General features: G+C 34.8%; 4 protein-coding genes and 2 long non-coding RNA genes across 7 annotated transcripts; 4 read left to right on the top strand and 2 right to left on the bottom strand.

Annotated features, from left to right (window-relative positions):
• The first annotated feature begins 701 nt into the window (after window positions 1-701).
• On the top strand, window positions 702-16145 carry LOC133845760 (multidrug resistance protein homolog 65). 2 transcript variants are annotated; one of them, XM_062280320.1, is made up of 11 exons: window positions 708-1325; window positions 1381-1626; window positions 2132-2303; window positions 2875-3658; window positions 3712-3812; window positions 3870-3981; window positions 5557-6277; window positions 14327-14887; window positions 14942-15320; window positions 15381-15737; window positions 15794-16145. In XM_062280320.1, exons 1-11 carry the CDS (start codon window positions 1003-1005, stop codon window positions 15992-15994), a joined length of 3957 nt encoding a protein of 1318 aa, XP_062136304.1. In that variant the 5' UTR covers window positions 708-1002; the 3' UTR covers window positions 15995-16145. The 2 variants fall into 2 exon arrangements, 1 of the variants encoding a protein (XP_062136304.1); XR_009894812.1 differs by lacking the exons at window positions 14327-14887; window positions 14942-15320; window positions 15381-15737; window positions 15794-16145 and adding an exon at window positions 7957-8081 and having other exon boundaries at window positions 702-1325; window positions 5557-6479.
• LOC133845767 (uncharacterized) lies at window positions 7926-10617 on the bottom strand. Its single transcript, XR_009894813.1, has 2 exons — window positions 10179-10617; window positions 7926-8339 (listed from the first exon to the last, which is right to left on the bottom strand). It is a non-coding gene; the product is annotated as an uncharacterized LOC133845767 (long non-coding RNA).
• LOC133845768 (uncharacterized) lies at window positions 11120-12710 on the top strand. Its single transcript, XR_009894814.1, has 2 exons — window positions 11120-11302; window positions 12621-12710. It is a non-coding gene; the product is annotated as an uncharacterized LOC133845768 (long non-coding RNA).
• Window positions 16146-16692: 547 nt separating the features above from the next.
• On the top strand, window positions 16693-17733 carry LOC133845762 (uncharacterized). Its single transcript, XM_062280324.1, has 2 exons — window positions 16693-17369; window positions 17431-17733. The coding sequence occupies exons 1-2, from the start codon at window positions 17240-17242 to the stop codon at window positions 17673-17675; spliced, it is 375 nt and encodes a 124-aa protein (XP_062136308.1). The 5' UTR covers window positions 16693-17239; the 3' UTR covers window positions 17676-17733.
• Window positions 17734-17829: 96 nt separating this feature from the next.
• On the top strand, window positions 17830-18368 carry LOC133845763 (uncharacterized). Its single transcript, XM_062280325.1, has 2 exons — window positions 17830-17943; window positions 18013-18368. Exons 1-2 carry the CDS (start codon window positions 17859-17861, stop codon window positions 18297-18299), a joined length of 372 nt encoding a protein of 123 aa, XP_062136309.1. The 5' UTR covers window positions 17830-17858; the 3' UTR covers window positions 18300-18368.
• A 1169-nt stretch (window positions 18369-19537) lies between these two features.
• LOC133845765 (uncharacterized) lies at window positions 19538-19958 on the bottom strand. Its single transcript, XM_062280326.1, has 2 exons — window positions 19858-19958; window positions 19538-19772 (listed from the first exon to the last, which is right to left on the bottom strand). The coding sequence occupies exons 1-2, from the start codon at window positions 19889-19891 to the stop codon at window positions 19684-19686; spliced, it is 123 nt and encodes a 40-aa protein (XP_062136310.1). The 5' UTR covers window positions 19892-19958; the 3' UTR covers window positions 19538-19683.
• Between the last annotated feature and the right edge of the window lie 1712 nt (window positions 19959-21670).

The following is a 21670-nucleotide window of genomic DNA, read 5'->3' as shown; positions in this document are numbered from 1 at the left end:
TTGATTGGGAAATATTTGCGATTGCCTTAAATCTTTATCAGATTTAAATCAACAATTTATATTGCCATGTTTTGCGCTAGTTTTTTGCGCATTTGAGTTACAAAATCGTGCGAAGCTACGAAACTGCATCTGAAACTATTTCGTAGATAAAGTATCTTTGTGTCAACACTAGATAGAAATGAAGGTAGATGTCAATGGCGCGATAATACTGATTATGACCCTTGATAAGCGTTCAAGTTATGTCTGAGTTCTTTACCAACGTTATCGTACTTATTATGGGCAACTTATGTAAATTGCAACCATAAAGGTCTATCCCAAAGAGAACGAGAGAGAGATAGAGAAAGACCGTTATACAAATACTATATAGAACTTGTATATAATCTGTGATAGGAATTTTCATGCAAATTTGCGCAGACAACCTCTGTTGACCCATTATTGGCTAGTAAATATTTCGAATATATTGAAAACTACTCGTTTGAACACCTTGCCGATGGACGCACACATTTCCTCAAGTCATCGTGAACCTTGAGAAAAATCAATTCAATTGATATTAATAAACTAAAACCAAAAAAGACGAAAAAATGAGAGAACTGCAAATGCTCTGGGAGCGTCGAAGAACACTTCATGCTCTCGACTCTTTTGGGCGATTTGAACATTAATAGAAGCCCAGAATTGATAAAAGACGAACCTCTCGGCGGCTGTCTGAACAGTTCGTAACGATATTTCAAACGGTGCGGTAGCCAAAAAATCTTCTCGTGCAGTGCAAAAGCGTCAGTTCGTAATTTTTCAGTGCACTTGCATCGAAAAATAAAAAAAATCAAGAACCAACAAAAAAGTTGTAGTTACTTAAAACTGAACCCATCAACTTTCTTACAATCTTGACATAACTCCCAGTGAAGATCGCGTGTTGAGATTCGTTTTTGCGTCAGACGAATGCGATAACTATCAATTGACCCCTAGGGTAAATGCTTATAGGCGAAACTTGCAACTCACGTCATTGCAATGACAGAGCCCAACATCAGCGCCGTAGCTGAGGCTGAGACGGTGGCCAATGAAACATATAACTACGTGGAGCCCAAAAAAGCCAAGGAGAAGGAACCCTCAATCAACACAGTCAGCTACACGCATCTCTTTCGCTATGTGGATGGCATCGATTATCTGCTCCTCTTTTGCGGCCTCATTGCTGCCATGCTGCATGCCTTAGTGTTCCCCATTGCCATCATCATCTACAGCGAACTGGTGGCCATGTTCATCGACAGAAATATGGGCAATGGCACCAGCTCCACGACACATGGTCTGCCCTGGTTCGGTGGCGGCACACAACTGTAAGGCAGTTGAAATACTCACAGGAAAAAGACTCTAAATATTCCCTTTCTCTAGTACCAATGCAACTCATGAGGAGAATATGCAGGAGCTGCGCAAGGATAGCGTCGCCTTTGGCATACTCATGACATTGGATTCGCTACTCATGCTTTTCTCTGGCATGACTTTTGTCAACATTTTCAACCATCTCGCTCTCAAGTTGACAGTGCGCATGCGGCGCGAGTTTTTCAAAGCAACCATCAGACAGGAAATTGGCTGGCATGATATGGCCAAGGATCAGAACTTTGCAGTGCGTATCACTGAGTAAGTAGGCAGCAAACAATTAAGAGTTCATCAATGAGTTTGATCCCTTAAAAAAATTTAAATGGCAACTAAGGTCAAGACAAAAAAAATCGGAATAAATTGTGAATAGGGTTGAACGGGGTTGTAATAAACTAACTAAATTAAAAATTATGAATGAAAGATGATTTTCTTAAATTATTATATACACTTTTTTTGTAGTAAATAGCAAAATAAAATCAATTGACACAACATAGACTTATGAAATATATTCCTTAATGAACGTCCGCTCAATTCATTGATAATTCCAGTCTTCAAAATATATAATTAATTATGTTATAATATCAATTAGGAAAATATAAATATGGTCGAATATTAATAATTCACTCTAAGTACCAGAATCCATCTGAACTTGAATAGTGTAAGTCAAATAAAAATATTTTTATTAGTGTTCATATCACTTAACAATTGATATAATTTCGTTAACATTCAATTTGAATCGTATTAATTAATTCATTCTGTACATCAGCAACATGGAGAAAATACGAACTGGCATGGCCGAGAATCTGGGACACTTTTTGACCATAATGTTCGATGTGGCCATCAGTGTGATCATCTCGTTTGCCTATGGCTGGAAGTTGGCGTTGTCCATGTTCTTCTACATACCACTCACAATGGTGGTCAATGCTGTGGTTGCTCATGTGAGTTTATAGTTTTTACTTGCACAATGTCTTATAAAGCACAACCATTTTTGCACAGTCCAAATATTTACATTTTAGCAATAAATCACTTATTGCAATCAATCAATTATTCTTACTCGAAAATAAGTATTTATAGCTCAAAAATTCCGTTAAGTAAAACCAATTTATTTTATTTTAGCAGGCGAACGACATATAGTAAAATTTTAACATAATTGGCAAGATAAGGAATCTTTCTCTATTAACTGCAACTATTTTAAATTGATGACATTAAATTCGCATATCTTCACTGTGTAATTTATAATTGGAAAGGCCAAATCATTTATACAATTTAATTTAGAAATTCTTCTCTGTTCTCTTATTAAATTAAAGAGCAACTCTTCAAATTAAATATAGTTCAAGTTGCAAATCACCACAATGAAATTTATGCAATTAAAATCAAGTAACCGGTCGTGTCGATAATGTCGATAATAATGTGTTTAGCACACTTCCTTTAAATAATAATTGTCATAACCGTTACCTCCCAAAAACAATCCAACAATTCCTTGCTAATATTCTCAATTCCCTTTCACAGTACCAGAGCAAGCTAACGGCGAGGGAACAGAACTCCTATGTAAAAGCCAGTTCTGTGGTCGAGGAAGTTGTGGGTGCCATACGCACTGTGGTTGCCTTTGGTGGGGAGCGTTCCGAGTCAATGCGCTACGATAATCTGCTGAAGCCTGCACTCAAGGCGGGCAAGTGGAAGGGCGCCTTCTCGGGCCTCAGTGATACGGTGATGAAGGCCATGATGTTTATTGTGGGTGCTGGCGCCTTTTGGTACGGCGCCAATCTCATTTTGTACGATCGCAGACCTGAGGTGCCCATTCCGGATCGGGAATACACTCCTGCAGTTGTCATGATTGTCATCGCTGGCATTATTGTGGGCGCCAATCAACTCTCACGCACATCGCCCTTCCTCGAGACCTTTGCCATGGCTCGCGGTTCGGCGAGCGCTATTTACGATGTTATCGATCGTGTCTCGGCCATCGATCCGCTGTCTAAAGCAGGCAAAATCCTCAACAACGGCCTGAAAGGGAACATCGAATTTCGCGATGTATTCTTTCAGTATCCTGCACGTAAGGATATTATTGTTCTGAGAGGACTCAATGTCACGGTTAAGCAGGGACAAACTGTTGCTTTGGTGGGCTCCTCGGGCTGTGGCAAGTCCACTTGCCTTCAGTTGTTGCAACGTTTCTACGATCCGGTCTTTGGCCAAGTCTTTGTTGACAACGAGGATGTGCGCAAATTCAATCTCAACTGGCTTCGCTCCAACATCGCTGTTGTGGGTCAGGAGCCAGTCCTCTTCCAGGGCACAATTGGTGAGTGTCAATGAATTTGTTAACGGCTCGAATTGATAGATATTCCCTTCTAGGTGAAAACATACGTCATGGCAATCCGCAGGCTACGCAAAGGGAAGTCGAGGAAGCTGCAAAAGCAGCGAATGCTCACAACTTCATCATTGCTTTGGATAATGTAAGTTTCATTGATTTACTATGAATACTGACATGCAATAAAATCATTTTCATTAAGGGCTATGATACGCATATTAGTGAGAAGGGCGTGCAGCTCTCCGGCGGACAACGTCAGCGCATTGCCATTGCCAGAGCTCTGATACAAAAGCCAACAATACTTTTATTAGATGGTGAGTACTCTTTTAGATGCTTTGGCTTCAATCGCCAAATAGTGTATTATTTTATTTCGTTTAGTACATATTCTAGTCCCGAAGCACATAACTTATACAAGATAAAACACTATTGCTTTCGTTTTTAATTTATTTTAAAGTGCTTAAAGACTTTCTCATTCGATTTCGCTATTCATTTACGAAGCAATACCCACATGTCACGAGTAGTCCGTGTTGAGTGAGGATATGTTACGGTCATGAAACATTCAGCTGTTGGTAAGCCACACGCCAAAAAGGCTAAAACGGCAAAAAATATTAACGATTTAAACTGCATCTTTTCGGAATTGAAGTAACTCTTGTGACTTCAACAACGCTGACTTTTATAGTCAACGAAATTACGTATTCGCGGAACAAATTCAAAAGTGAATTAGATATACCAAATAGCGTATTTTAATTCGCAGATTTCATTATGTAAACTTCAGACATTTTTTCTTCCCCTAATAATGAATAACTAATACAACTCAATCTAAATTTCAAATCAAACTATTAAGAGACAAGATTATTATGATATTGTGTCAAATAACGTAGTTTATTATTTATTCAAATCACCAGAAATATGAATAGAGCCAAAGATATATACTTTTATTAAATGGTGAGTAGTCAAGAGATTTCAAAAACTTACCAAACTCAAAGCTTAAAGTAAGAAAAATAAATATATACTTAAATTGTTCATAAACATTAACGCATCCTCGAATAATTCTTAAACAAGATAAAATCAAGTTGTTTTAAATTTGTTTAGTTTCTTTTAAACTTTTGCCATCCATCTCGGAAAGTTAAAAAAAATCGAATATCAAGAATTATTTTAAAGCTAGTATGTAAATATAATAGCTTAACAACAATCTTTATTAATTGTTATAATTTGGTTGCGATTAGATAAAAATTTTAGTTACTTTAGAAAATATTGTATTTGGTATGCTTTGGTTGACAATCTGGTTTATTTTGTATATCGACATACCATATTTTTTCCTATATTAAATCATTTATAGATGATTTATTCAAATTTGCATAGCACCATAACATATAGCCTTCGATATGTTTCAGAATTTTTCAGTATAATAATTAATATTATATTAAAACTATAGTATCAATTAGCCCGCTACCCCGCTGCAATTATTAAGTCAATGGTATACTTTAAATGTCAATATATCAAAAACAGGCTTTGGTATATTTGAGTATTTTTTCAGTATATGTATTTGGTACATTTTAAGAATAATACCGCATCCCTAAATAGAAATAATCAAGCGAAATGGATGTTAATTTCATTTAAATAATATATAGTATACTACATGAATATATGGATGTATGTTTGTATGTAAAATTTTTGGAAATTTTGTTTATAAAAGAAGTTGACAGAAATCCTAATCACACAAAAATAAAATTGCTGCGCTTTGATACTGGCAAACAAGAAGTGAATTATACATAAAGATTTAGAAGGAAAAGTTGAAACTTAGAAGTCTAGTTACTAAAGTAATAGCTGAAGAGACTTGTATAATGTAAGTTACACTTTACGCACACTACAGTACTGACTATTTACAGAGGCCACCTCCGCTCTGGACTATCACTCCGAGAAGCTGGTGCAAGCTGCCCTGGACAAGGCGTGCAAGGGACGCACCACACTGGTGGTGTCACATCGTTTATCCGCCATTCGCCATGCGGATCAGATTGTTTACATTGAGAACGGCAAAGCAGTGGAGCAGGGCACACACGAGGAGCTCATGAAGCTCTCGGGATACTATCACAAAATGGTGACAGCGCATGAATACGATGACAAGGCCGATGAGCTGCTCAATGAGAGCGACGTGCACCAGCCCAAAGAGCGCAAAAAGTCCCATGATGCTGAAGACCTGCCCAACCCAATGTTGACTGCAATCGATAAAAATGTGGAGTTTCAAATGAAGCGCTTGAATGGCGACGTCAATCCGTCGAAACAACTTGAGACTGATACTGAAAAGCACACAAAGAGCGCAAGCTACCCACGTACATTCCTGCGCATCCTGGGCTGGGCTCGACCCGAATGGAGTTTCCTCATCATTGGCACCATTTGTGCCGGACTCTTTGGCTGCACCATGCCCGCCTTTTCCGTTGTGCTCGCCGAGCTTTATGCCTCGCTGGCGGAGACCTCAGACGAAGCTGTGCTGGCTCACAGCTCATCCATGTCCATAGTCAGTGTAGTGATTGGCATCTGTGCCGGCATCTTTTGCTTCGTGCAGACCTTCTTCTATAATCTAGCCGGAGTGTGGCTTACATCTCGCATGCGGTAAGTTATCCCAATTAATTAACTTCAATTTCAATTTAAGCTTTTATCATTTATTCGGAGATTTATGAATGTTCTTTATTAACTGTTTAGCGATTGACCAAATAGTTTATTATTTTATTTCAATTAGTATATGTTCTAGTCCCGAATTTAAGAACTTAAACAAGATTACACATTGTTGCTATTGTTTTTTATTTATTTTGAAGTAGGACGGGGACGTGTTAAGGTGCGCCCGCATACAATTGTTGGTAAGGCACACGCCAATAAGGCTATAACGGCAAGAAGAATTGGTGATGTTAAATGCATCTTTACTGAATTGAAGTGACTCTCGTGCTTTAGTGTAACTGGCTCTTATAGTCAAAGAATTTACATAAGAAGGTATGAGCAGAGCCAATTCATAAGTCAATTAGATATGCCAATTAACATGCTTTAGATTTCAGTATGTACACATTCTTTAAACAATAAACGTCCTAGAATCAAGAATAAAATCTTGAATCTATTTTGTTTGTATTTCAAAATTTAACCAAGAAGGTTTATTCATAAATCAAGATCGAAAATCTACAAGAACATTAAATTGCTCAATCTTGATATTCAAGATTATATTCTTGTCTCAAAAATAAAAAAATCTTAATAATGAACCAAAAAGCCAAGATCTAAAATCAAGATCAAATAATCTTAAATTTAGATTGTTTAAAATAAACAAAACAAATTATTACGTGTTTTTTTTTTGTATCTATTTATGTATGTTGTTTTTCTTTTTTTAATATTAGCCTACAATTATAAGACCCATTTCTTTTATACGAACCGACTTCAACCCAAGGCTATAGTGTTTATACCCGCTACCCATAGGGTAGAAGGGTATTATAACTTTGTGCCGGCAGGAAATGTATGTAACAGGTAGAAGGAGGCATCTCCGACCCTATAAAGTATATATATTCTTGATCAGCGTCAACAGCCGAGACGATATAGCCATGTCTGTCTGTCCGTCTGTCCGTCTGTGTGTCTGTCCGTCCGTCCGTATGAACACCTAGATCTCAGAGACTATAAGAGATAGAGCTATAATTTTTGTTCGACAGCATTTGTTATGTTTGCACGCAGATCAAGTTTGTTTCAAATTTTTGCCACGCCCACTTCCGCCCCTGCAAATCAAAAAAATCGAATAACAAGCGTAATTTTAAAGCTAGAGTTGCGAATTTTGGTTTGTACAATAATTACTATAGTAGTTATGATTCCTGAAAATTTGGTTGCGATCAGATAAAAATTGTGGAAGTTATTAAAGAAATACTTTTGTATGGACAAAAACGCCTACTTACTAGGGGTCTGAGTTGCTTTGGCCGACAATCTGGTACATTGTGCCGTCTATGGTATATTTTGAATGGTGTACCATATCGATATACCAAACATATCATTCGGTATATTTTTAGTATTTTTTTTTTAGTATTTTCAGTATATTTTGAAAATGATACCGCAATATTTTGGCTTTATTAAATTTGGGTAGCGGGTATCTCACAGTCGAGCACACTCGACTGTAACTTTCTTACTTGTTTTACTTTATTTTTCTCACATAACGATTGAGCAATACGTATATAAAATCAAACTATTAGGATATGCAAATATTCTGACTCTTTTAAAACTTAAACAAGTTTCTGCATTGTTTTTACTATTTTTTATTTATTCTGAAGTACTTAAAGACTTTCTCATTAATTTATTTGTTTCCGTTAACGACGACCATACTGAGTAGGTTTGATAAATGGTCTGGTGAAGCCGCGTACAGCTGTTGCTAAGCCACACGGCAATAAGGCTATAACGGCAAGAAGAATTGATGATTTTAACTGCATCTTTACTGAATTGAAGTGACTCTTGTGCTTTAGTGTAGCTGGCTTTTATAGTCAAAGAATTTACATAAGAAGACAAGAGCAGAGCCAATTCATAAGTCAATTAGATATGCCAATTAACATGCTTTAGATTTCATTATGTACACCTTTTTATCTTTTTATGTATGTTGTTTTTCTTGTTTTAATATTAGCTTACAATTATAACACCCATTTCTTATATACGAACCGACCTTAACCCAAGGCTATAGTCATTTTACTTTATACGAATATCAAATCGAACTATTAGGATATGCAAATAATCTGACTCTTTTAGAACTTAAACAAGATTACACATTGTTGCTATTGTTTTTTTTTATTTATTTTGAAATGTTTAAAGACTCTCATTAATATAATGGTTCACGAGAAGGACGACGAGGTGTTATCCATCCTGGTTTGGGGAAGCCGCATTCAATTGTTGGTAAGCCACACGCCAAAAAGGCTAAAGCGGCAAGAAGAATTGATGATTTTAACTGCATCTTTACTGAATTGAAGTGACTCTTGTGCTTTAGTGTAACTGGCTTTTATAGTCAAAGAATTTACATAAGAAGACAAGAGCAGAGCCAATTCATAAGTCAATTAGATATGCCAATTAACATGCTTTAGATTTCATTATGTATACCTTCTATAAAGAATAATCGTTCTAAGGTCAAGAATAAAATCTTGAATCTATATTGTTTGTATTTCAAAATTTAACCAATAAGGTTTATTCATAAATCAAGATCGAAAATCTACAAGAACATTAAATTGCACAATCTTGAAATTCAAGATTATATTCTTGTCTCAAGAATGGAAAAATCTAAAAGTTTAATTAAGATTGGAAAATCTTAAATTAAAATCAAATGCTATAGATTAATTCTAGATTGAATATACTTGGTATATCCATCTTGATTATGACTCAAATGCGAAAACGAAATAATCTTAATTCAAGATTATATTCTTGTTTCAAAAATAAAAAAATCTTAATAATGAACCAAAAAGCCAAGATCTAAAATCAAGATCAAATAATCTTAAATTTAGATTGTTTAAAATAAACAAAAAAAAATTATTGCGTGCTTTTTTATCCATTTATGTATGTTGTTTTTCTTTTTTTAATATTAGCTTACAATTATAAGACCCATTTCTTTTATACGAACCGACTTCAACCCAAGGCTATAGTGTTTTTACTTTATTTTTCTCACATAACGATTGAGCAATACGTATATAAAATCAAACTATTAGGATATGCAAATAATCTGACTCTTTTAGAACTTAAACAAGTTTCTGCATTGTTTTTACTATTTTTTATTTATTTTGAAGTACTTAAAGACTTTCTCATTAATTTATTTGTTTCCGTTAACGACGACCATACTGAGTAGGATGGATAAATGGTAAGGTGACGCCGCATACAGTTGTTGGTAAACCACACACTAAAAAGGCTATAGCGGCAAGAATAATTGATGATTTTAACTGCATTTTTACTGAATTGAAGTGACTCTTGTGCTTTAGTTTAACTGGCTCTTATAGTCAAAGAATTTACATAAGAAAACAAGAGCAGAGCCAATTCATAAGTCAATTAGATATGCCAATTAACATGCTTTAGATTTCATTATGTACACATTCTTTAAACAATAAACGTGCTAGAATCAAGAATAAAATCTTGAATCTATTTTGTTTGTATTTCAAAATTTAAACAAGAAGGTTTATTCATAAATCAAGATCGAAAATCTAGATTGCCCAATCTTGATAATCGTGTTTCAAGAATAGAAAAATAGAAAAATGTAATCAAGATTGCAAAATTTTAAATCAAGATCAAATGATATAGATTAATTCTATATTTGATATACATGGTATATGATTAATTATGACTCAAATGAAAAAAACTTAATTCAAGATTATAATCTTGTTTCAAGAATAGAAAAATCTGAATAATGAACCAAAAAGCCAAAATCTTAAATCAAGATCAAATAATCTTAAATTTCTTTTTTATCTATTTATGTATGTTGTTTTTCTTTTTTTAATATTAGTTTACAATTTCTTATATACGAACCGACTTGAACCCAAGACTATAGTCATTTTACTTTATTTTTTCCCAAATAAAGATTAAGCAATACGAATATCATATTAAACTATAAGGATGTGCCAAATAAAATTTTTTATTTTTCAACTACTCAAATCGTCAGAAATGTGTATAGATTTTTCCAGAAGTTAAACGAGATTCCACATATCATATATTATTTATTAAATGCTTTAGTTTTAATCTCTACGGAACCAATTAGGACGAAGAGTCGGTGAATAGCTGGGAACTTGATTGGAACATTCTGCTGTTAGTAATCCATTCGCAAGAACAGCCAAAACGGCAAGAAGACTTATAGACTTGAACTGCATCTTTTCGGAAATAAAATGACTCTTGTGCTTTAACGAAGCTGTCTTTTATAGTCAACAAAATTACATAAAGCGGTCGCGGAACAAATTCAGAAGTAAATTAGATATACCAAATAGCATATATTAATTCGCAGATTTCATTATGTAAACTTAAAAAAAATTTGTTTTTTTCCATAACAAAGAATAAGTAATAAAACTCAATCTAAATCTTATATCAAACTATTAAGAGATATGACTATTACGATTTTGTGTAAAAAAAACGTTTTTTTGTAATTTTGCAATTATTCAAATCATCAGAAATGTGAAGAAGAAGACATTTCACATTCTATATTTTATTTATTAAATGATTTAGTGTTAACGTTTTACAATGATTGGAGATGGGGTAGGCAGAGGGGCCAAAAAGGCTAAAGCGCCAAAAAGAACAAACGATTTGAACTGCATCTTCTCGGAATTAAATTAACTATAGTGCTTTAAAAAAGCTGGTTTTTATAGTCAACAAAATTACATAAGAAGGCGTTCGCGGAACAAATTCAAAAGTAAATTAGATATACCAAATAGCATATATTAATTCGCAGATTTCATTATGTAAACTTAAAAAAAATGTTTTTTTTTCCATAACAAAGAATAAGTAATAAAACTCAATCTAAATCGTAAATCAAACTATTAAGAGATATGATTATTACGATTTTGTGTAAAAAAAAAACATTTAAATTATTGAAATCATCAGAAATATGAATAGATTTTTTTCAAATGACATTTCACATTCCATATTTTATTTATTAAATGATTTTGTGTTAACGTTTTACATAGATTGGAAAGGCGTTAGGCAGAGGGACCAAAATGGCTAAAGCTCCAAGAAGAACAAACGATCTGAACTGCATCTTTTCGGAATTAAATTAACTATAGTGCTTTAAAAAAGCTGGCTTTATAGTCAACAACATTTTTTAAGAAGACATTCGCGGAACAAATTCATAAACGGATTAGATATGGGTAATTCTCTGAGGGATGTCGCGTGCGACCAGCTTCTCAGTTACAAAAAAAAACATATTCTGAAACAATTTTAAAAATAAGTAAAGGTTATTTTTATAGCTCTAGATTAGTACTTTTATTAGAGCTAAGAAAGGTTTTGGAATTTTTTTTCTGTTTTGTTTTCTGTTCTGATAATTGCAAAAATTAACAAATTCGTACGCAAAACCAAAAAATGAACGAATTGATATATCTTATCGTAAAACAGAATAAGTTCCTAAAATCAATCTTAGCTCTAAAAATAGTGCTAATCCAAAGCTTTAAGAATAACCTTCACTTAATTTTAAAATTGTTTTATTTTATGTTTTTTTTTGTCACTGAAAAGCTGTTCGCACGCGACATTTACCAGAGAATTACCCATATGCCAAATAACATACTTTGATTTGCAGTTCTCATTATGTACACATTTTTTATTATTAGTAACTTTATCCTTTCTCCCCCTAATATGAATAAGTAATAAAAGCCAAAAAAAAAAATATTTTATTTTGCAAGTATTCAAATTACTAGAAACATGAATAGATTTGTCCAAAATTCCAAGTTCTACATTTTAATTATTAGATACTCTACTTGGATAGATTGGATAGAGGGTAGGTAGAGGGAACATAGCAGATTCAACTGTTGGTAAGCCACTCGACAAAAAGGATAAAACCGCAAGAAGAACAAACGTTTTGAACTGCATCTTGTCGGAAATAAATTAACTATAGTGCTTTAAAATAGCTGACTTTTATAGTCAACAAAATTACATAAAAGGGCATTCGCGGAACAAATTCATAAGTATATTAAATATGCCAATTAACACAATTAAAGTGATTTTATTTTATTATGTAAACCTTCTGTAAAAATGTATTATTATTTTTTACACAAGATTGTTTGTGTTTTTGTTTGTTTTTTCCACTTTTTCCCAAATAATGATTAAGCAATTAAAGCCAATAAGAATATCAAACAAACAGTATAAGGATATGCAATTTTTATGATTATTCTGATTCTGTGACAATTAAAATTGTTTATTTTGCAATCTAAAAATGTGAATACAATATTTTACATTCCATATTTTATTTATTAAATGTTTTTGTATTAACGTTTAGACAAGGTTTGTGTAAATTGGAAAGGGGGTTGCTCTTCGTTTGTAAATTACACATTCAGTTGTTGGTAAGCCAAACGCCAAAAACGCTAAACCGGCAAGAAATACTAACGATTTCAACAGCATCTTTTCGGAATTGAAATGATTCTATACTTCAACAAAGTTGGCTTTTATGGCCAACGAAATAACATAAGAAGGCTTTGGTGAAACAGATTCATAAGTGAATTAGATATGCCAAATAGAACACTTTAATTCGTACATTTCATTATGAACACCTGTAAAATTTTATTATTATTTGTAATTTTAGTTTATATTCCCAATTACGATTAGGCATTAGCTGCTGTTAACACGAATACCAAATCAAACTATTAGGATATACGATTAATCTGTTTTTATCAATTATAAATTTGAGTTTGCAAATAATCAAATTCCCAGAAATATGAGTAGATCTGTCTGGTATATTTTTAACGTAATAGTATAACGATATACCGAATATAGGATTTTGGTATATTGTAGTATTTATCAGTACATTAAGTTGGTAAATTTTTAGAATGATAACGCACTGTTTTGTCTTTGTTTTGAAAAAGGGTAACATGTTTGTACTTTAAGTACAGAAACAATTTCTGTTGAGACATCGTGTATTTTGAATCGATTGTTGTCTTCACTGCTCTATACAGAAAGTATTTGATTTTTCAAAATAAGTAGAAAAAGTGTATTTCAATAGCTATTATTTTCATATTTGTAAAAACATTTGCTGCATGTCTTATTTAGATTACGTGGCACCGCAAGAATTTAAACAAAATGTCAGTCAACAGAAAACTTATTTTCCTAATGCGATAACTGTTCGCATTTAACCCATATCCATCATTGGCTTGTCCTCTTGGCAACCCTAAGAAAATATTTTTGAATCCTTAAACGCCAAATACATTTTATTCATTTATTTACTTTTGCAAGTACTCAAATCGCGAGAAGCTCTTATTCAGAAACTAAACACGATCTCACCTTACATATTTTATTTATTCAAAATTATAGATTTAAGGTTTAGCCCCTCCAAGTAGGGTGATAAGTCTGTGGATATTGGGGAGGCATTGGTCTGGTACTCCAACATTCTGCTGATGGTAAGCCAAACGCCAACACGGCTAGGGCGGCAAGAAGAGCTAACGACTTCAACTGCATCTTTACTGTGAAACACTTTTGTGCTACATATATCGAGACTTTTATAGTCAACAAAATTACGTAATATGACTTTCGTATAACAAATTCATTAATGAATTAGATACACCAATTATTTATCAGGCATATCACAGAAATTTCAATTGATTAGACTATACATTAACTTTTTTATTTGAGTTGTGATGGTTTACATATTCCATACCCAGTATATATATTTTATATATATATTTTATTTAAAACCGTACTGTTTTGCTTTTATTGAAAATGTGTAACGGGTATCTCACAGTCGAGCACAATCGAAACAGTTACTTGTTTGTTTACGACTTATGGCATTCGATAGGCAAAAGTATGAAATGTGCAATTGTGACACATATATTTTTTAATTTACTGTTTTTGCTTATTCATTCATTATTCGATATATTCATTAATATGAAATTTTCAAATATATATAGCAAATAAACTGCTTCTTGTTATTATAATTTTATTAGGATTATAATTTGTATACACTTTTTTTGACTTTGTTTTTCTGCCTTTTAGGTCGACGACCTTTACCTCAATTATGAAACAGGAAATGGGATGGTTTGACGAGAAGGAGAACAGCGTGGGAGCGCTCTCGGCTCGACTCTCTGGCGATGCAGCCAGTGTCCAAGGCGCCATCGGATTCCCCCTCAGCAATATTATACAGGCGCTGACCAACTTTATATGCAGCTTTTCCATAGCATTTTCCTACTCATGGGAGCTGGCATTGGTCTGTTTGAGCACAGCACCCTTTATGATCGGATCGATTGTGTTCGAGGCGAAGTTTAGCGAAAAGTCCGCCATGAAAGAGAAGAATGTGCTAGAGGAAACGAGTCGCATTGCAACCGAGACGATAGCCCAAATTAGAACAGTGGCCGCATTGCGTAGGGAGGAGGAGCTGATCAAGGTCTACGATGAGGAAGTTGATCGCTATCAGCAGCAGATCAAGAAGCGCTTAAGGTGGCGTGGATTGGTCAACTCAATGGGCACGACTTTGATGTTTTTCGGCTATGCGGTCACCTTGACTTATGGCGGTTTTATGTGCGCCGAAGGTCGCATCATATTCCCAGTGATCATGAAGTGCGTACGAAGATAAACTAATGTTGACTTTTTAATAAATGTTATTGCTTTTAGAATTGCCAATACGATGCTGTATGGATTGTTCATATTGGCTCAATCCTTGGCCTTCACACCTGCCTTTAATGCAGCTCTGCTTTCAGCCACACGCATGTATGAAATGATAGATCGCCAGCCACTGATTCAATCACCAAATATTGTGGAACTAAATGGCAATCGTAATGGAGTCTTTAAGACAAATGCGCTGCAACAAGGAGTCAGTTATCGCGGACTTAACTTTGCGTATCCCTCGCGACCCGATTACTCAGTGCTGCAGGACTTTAATTTGGATGTGCTGCAGGGACAAACAGTGGCGCTTGTTGGCGCCTCAGGTTCGGGCAAATCCACGTGTGTTCAGCTGCTGATGCGTTACTACGATCCCGACGAGGGCAAGATAGTAAGTTTCGCTACTCGATAAGTACATTTCACAATCGTTGATTACATTTCGTATCTTTAGCTCATTGATCAGGAGAGCATACACCAGGACATGGAGCTAAAGACGCTGCGTCGACGCTTGGGCATTGTTTCACAAGAGCCTTCGCTCTTTGAGAAAACCATTGCAGAGAATATTGGCTATGGTGACACCTCACGCGATGTGCCCATGCAGCAGATTATTGAGGCGGCCAAAATGGCCAATGCCCATGACTTTATCATGTCACTGCCTGCGCAATATGAAACCATGTTGGGCGCCAAGGGCACACAGCTCTCGGGCGGACAAAAGCAACGCATTGCCATTGCACGAGCCATGGTGCGGAATCCCAAGATACTTCTGCTGGACGAAGCCACCTCGGCGCTGGACTTACAAAGCGAAAGAGTAAGTAAAGTTTAGCTAAAATAAATCTATTATCTCTATTCCGTTGTGTTTTCTAGGTGGTTCAACAAGCGCTTGATTCCGCTTGCTCTGGTCGCACCTGCATTGTGATTGCTCATCGACTCTCGACTGTGCAGAATGCGAACATTATTTGTGTGATTCAATCCGGTCGCATTGTAGAGCAAGGCACACATTCTCAGCTGCTGGCCAAGAATGGCATTTATGCCAAATTGTATCGCAGTCAATCGAAAACCAAATAACGCTCATAAGTATGCAACAGTATTTTCACAAATGTCATAGCCCAGACAAAAACCTACGCGCATAAAAGTATACTACAATTTTAGGTACAATATATTTGTAAAGAACAATGTATAATAAAGACGTCATAGAAACTGCCCTAACTACAGTGAAGATCGCTTAAATTAAATTATTAATAAAAAGAAATTCGTGCACGTAAAATTAAAAATTCTAACAAAATTTCTTTGTAATTCTGTTGTTTATGTAAAATTTGTGAGCTTTGCTAGAAATGCCTCAGTCTATTTGATCAATGAAGTTCCGCTAATGGTTTTATCTTATCACCCATTATTATTTACTTGAGAGCAATTAATTTTTCTGCTTGAACATTATTATGCAGACACTTTAGTGCCGCATTGCGCTCTATACAGTTCGCTTGTCTTTGCAGAATGAATATTCATTTAATAGGTGCTTTAATTTTAAGCCTCTGCTGCTGTGGGTAAACTTAATATTATCAATTAAACAGTTAAATCAAGTAATTTATTCACTGTAGTAAAAGCGGAAGCTGCCACAATAGTCAAAGTTTGCCCCTTGGAGAGCTCTTGCCTTAATGTGACTGAAAGAAGTCCTGTCTGTGCGTACGATGAGGAAAAACGCTGTATTCGGAAATACGCTTCAATTTGCCACTTGAAAATTGCCAGTTGTCTTCAGAATATAGGTATTAAAATCCCTCGATATCAACTGCTCTTATAAAAAGTGACTTCTTCGTATAGAGATCGACGACTATAGTGAAACCTATTGCTTGATGGAGACATATTTATGCGAGGAATCTCCCGAATACGAACGTTGGACAATTTTCTTTGGCCACGAGAAAGATCGATAACACCTATGACGTTGGATGGTGAAATAGGTGTGAGAGGAATCGCCCACCAGACGACAATTATAATATAATACGATGATAAAACACCCCCCAAAATCCAAAAAGTATTAAATAAAGCGCTGCAGACGGCGATCAATTAAGTGAATTGGTGTGTTTGTCCGTGACGTCAAACGTATTTGCCCAAATAATCAGATTCAGCGTGAGACAAAATGACGCCTCGAGCCCCTTTTCCTCATTACTCTTTAGCATTTAGTTTCGCATGGGTTGTGAGCCAATAGCCACGAGCTGTGATCTGCTCGGTTCGGGTCTGGTCTGGTCTGGTCTTCTGGTCTTCTCAATGGGGGCTGATAGCTCTCGCGTAGGCAGGGCACTCACTAGTATATAAAATCTTATGATTCTGCTCAAACTTTCGCAGTTTATCCGATTAAAGCAACTGAGACAAACGGGGATTTTTTTTTCGTATTTCGTTCGTCTGCTTTTTCGTTTCACCCGTTCAACGATGTGCCTGCTACTTTTGCTTGGTTAGTCTCTGAGAGGTCAAATTTGACGTCTAAAGCTACGATTGACAACTTTTATTTGTAGCTCTATGCGTGGGCATGATCGGCGCTCGACCTTTGACCTCAACGGAACAACCATCACAAGGACGCCATCCCGATTGGCCTGGTGTACCCGATGAACGCTTGGCCGATGCTGAAGTGGATAACGCCTACGAGTTGTTCAAGTGGCAAACCGAACGATCAACAAGTGCAAAGAATTCTAAAGTCGATATGGGGTCAATAAATCGTGCAATGACTAATGAATTACAAGTCAAGCTCAATAATGCCTAACGCTTATTTTGTGCTGCTTACGTACTTTAGTATTAAATAAGTTGTTTAGAGAAAAAAATAAATACAAAAAATTGGAAAATAAAACAACAACTATTTTGGTGAAACGTGCAATTCGCTGGTTCCTATTAAATTCCGTCAAAAATCACGTAGATTGTCATATAAAGTTCGTTGTCGCACTCTGAGATGCATTCAGTTTACTTTACGCTCCAAGTATTGACAATGTTTCTAGCCAAGTTCTTATCAGTTTTGCTTATCGCTTGTGCCCTGGGTATGTGTGTCAAATGTTTATGTTTGTCAGTGCTATAAATTGGCTTATTACGTTAAACTCCTTTTGCAGCACAAGCTTTGCCACTGGATGATTTTAGCAGTGAAGATGATCGCATTAATGAAATCAGCGCCGAACTCGGCCGTAAACTGATCTTGCCCAACGTTGATCGTCTTTTCAGCAGTGCCGAGGATCGGGAGTCAACAAAACAACGCGAGTCCCCATCGAATAACATCAATAGAAAGAGAGAAATAGAGACCACGAAGAGTTCGAAGCATGCTCATGGCATGATCACATCAATGCTCAGCTTCGTTAGCAGTGTACTTAATTTTGGCAAGACAATTATACGTAATGAATAATAAAGTTATTTTAAGAATGTACAATTAAATGTTGTTAATTACGTTAATTATATGATGTATTTATTCATTTTTAGGAAGGTTTTGTGTTTTTCAGTTGTTATTGTATATTTGTAAATCATTTATTTTTAATAATTGTAAAATTATCGAAAGTTATTGAAGAGTTATATAATGCTCATTTCTGTAAGTTTTTTGAATATTTTTTGAGAGTTAAATTGTTAACAAGTTTTGTGGCTTTCAGAAGAAGAACTTCAATTACTTCGACGTTAAAAAGCTCAAGATTGTCTCTCTTTGTTCTATTAATAATTTTTAACGTCTAGAAGATATTGCTATTATTAAACATTGAAAATAATTATTCATTTCATAATCAATTCTATTCTAATTATCGACAACTGATGAAATATTGGATATTTATGATTGATGTATCAAAATTAAAAAAAAAAATAACAGTCTAGACATTATTTAATGATGCACGTGCAGAAGATCGGTCTTTTTCCGAGAATTAAAATTTTTAATTTTCTGAATAATTATTAAGTTTCATTCAAATTACCAGCTCTCAACAAAATATTGAAGATTTATAATTGATCAAAGAAAAAAAGCATATTAAAAATAGATTATCGTTAGTCTGCTAGATTATTTAAAATAAAAGATCGATATTTTCCCTATATTTCAATAATTTAATAATCGTTTCATTCAATTTACAAACTAGCGACAATTGACATTGTGAAGCAATTAGATAGAAACTTGGACAAAGTTTTCCCAATTTGTTATATGTTGTTAAATGTTATAAGAGGGAAGCGCAAGGTAAGCAAACTAAAAGTGTTACAGCTAATAAACACGATTTGAAAAAACAAAAATAAGTTCTTTATTTTGTTTGTTTTGTTTTAAAAACTTTAAAGCTTAAAAACGATAAAAACGAACACTGATCGTAACAAGCCAGATATTAATTTCATTCTTAATTATAGTTATTTCGGACATTAACATAAGATTACATGTCCAAAGAAAAATTGCCAAATTCTCGAAAACAGAAATCGAAAGCCATTAATAGTGGCAGTAACTGTGGATTGTGCAACGGTGCAACAGTACTCATTTAGCCGTTTTGTGGCAGCCACCCGATGAACAAGGTTAGGCTTGCAACAGAGAGCGCGGCAAGCGGCAAACGTGTTCACACTTAGTTTAGTTTCCTTTAAAAGCGGTTTTCAAACGAAGTTATCAATAAAATTCGAGCAACACTTTGAAAATACAAACAAAAGATTTAATTAACATCTTGCTAAAATGGATTTTATGTTGATTGTACATAAAAGTTTTATGTTATGCAAATGGAGGGGGTTGTTGATGTGCACAGGTACATAAGGTAAATACTACGAATATATTTCTAGGTTCTTAACTAATTCGCCTCGAGTAAATGATATTTAAACATCTTGTTAAGTGAATTCATGTTCTGGGACAGCTCATTGCAGACACGCACAACGCAGCCTTTGTTTTTATTACACATGGAAATAGAGAATTATAATACAGATACAGATACGGATAGAGAAACTATATTGTATGCCACACTAACCCACTAGATATTTGATCACTTTTAACAGCACCATGACGAGAACTGCGTCGATGCACACGCGACGAGACTTAGAACCAAATTGAACGCCAAATCAAAAGCACAACTGCGAATAAATAAATGAAACGCCTCGCAACCAGGTGAGCGACGACAACGGCGACGGCGACTCCAACGCCAGCTGCGCTGCACAGTGGTACAGTAATTGAATGCAGTCAAGCAATAAAACTAAACAAACAAACTGTTTGCAAATAGCTGTTTGCTATATGTATGTCAAGCAATAAATAAACCTTGTACAATGCAAAAATGAAATATTTTATAAAAACACTAATAGGAATATGTTTTCCTAAAACAAAATTTTCAAGCGCTAAGATAAGATGAGCACAACAGTTTTTATATTTATTAAAGTAACAACTTAATATAGGAGTTGTATAGGAGTTTAAAATTAGATAATAAAAATCATATATCAATTTTTTTGATTGTGGAAGTTTAATACAAATAAGTAAAAGCCTGTAAAATCAATTAAATAAATATAAATACGCTATAACCCATTTATTAAATGACATTTTCTAATTAGTAAACCAATTTGTAAACTTTGAAATTCGACATTGCGGTATTATACAACTCTCCAAGCAGCGTAGAAGCTGCAAACGGACTCCAAGGATACCTGGATAGCTTGGCAGCTTGGTGCAGAAGGTGGAATCTGAAGGTTAATTCCACAAAAACAGTTAACCCGTGTTTTACGCTGAAAAGATTAATCTCCACCACTCCAGCTATTCACTTCGAAGGCGTGACACTGGAACAACCTACCTCTGCAAAATATCTTGGTATCGTTCTAGACAAGAGACTCACTTTTGTGCCACATTTAAAAGCTGTCACCAAGAACTGTGGCCAAAGGCTACAGAAATTGCGCTGACTGCTCAACAAAAGAAGCAAAATGTCTCTTCGAGCAAAAAGAGCAGTATACGTACATTGCATAGTGCCAATCTGGATATATGGAATGCAGATTTGGGGGATTGCTGCCTAATCAAACTACAAACGCATCCAAGTACTGCAGAATAGGGTGTTACGGCGAATTACAAACTGCCCTTGGTACGTGAGAGGATCCACCCTACACCGCGATCTGAAAATACATTCTGTAGAGGAGCAGATTGGCAGACACACAAGCCGATATAGCGATAGGTTGCTAACTGATAAAAACAGACTCGCTAGGAGACTAGACCGTTGAGGCGATTGAAGCGTCAAGGGTTCGCCAAAACGTTCACCCAATAGTGAACTTCTCAGAAACACCTTAAACTAATATGAGGTTTGGCCCAAACATAAACATTTCTTGTACCTGTGTTGTTATAGTACTACTTTGTTCTTGCTGTACTGGTTCGATACTTAAATAAAGAAAAAAAAAAAATAAATAAAAATAAAATTTGTAAACTTTGAAATTGCAAATAAACCATAATTATTTAAAAAAACACAATTTGAAAAAATCTTTTCGACATTTACCAAAATAATTACGAATCAACAACCAAACTAAAAATGTTATTATCAAAAAAGAATATTATCATTTATGGTTCGCAATAAATAATTAAATAAAACTAAATATTTAATTATAATAAAAACGATGCTTGTAATCTGAACGATAAATTAATTTGATAAGTAGTCAACGCTATGGTTCGAATATGTTAAATTGACCGTTAATATTCAAAGTTGAATTTCAAAGCGCACTTATCATTTTCGTGTCTTCTCAGCCCACTGTAACAGCTAAGCGGACATGATAAATCAAGAACTTCACGTTGATGTTGCAATCGAAGTGTCTACCGTATGC

Source organism: Drosophila sulfurigaster, chromosome 3 (assembly GCF_023558435.1).
Source record: "Drosophila sulfurigaster albostrigata strain 15112-1811.04 chromosome 3, ASM2355843v2, whole genome shotgun sequence".
Classification (NCBI taxonomy): Eukaryota; Metazoa; Arthropoda; class Insecta; order Diptera; family Drosophilidae; genus Drosophila; species Drosophila sulfurigaster.
The sequence above is the reverse complement of the archived record's forward strand: the minus strand, read 5'-3'. Positions and strand labels throughout refer to the sequence as shown.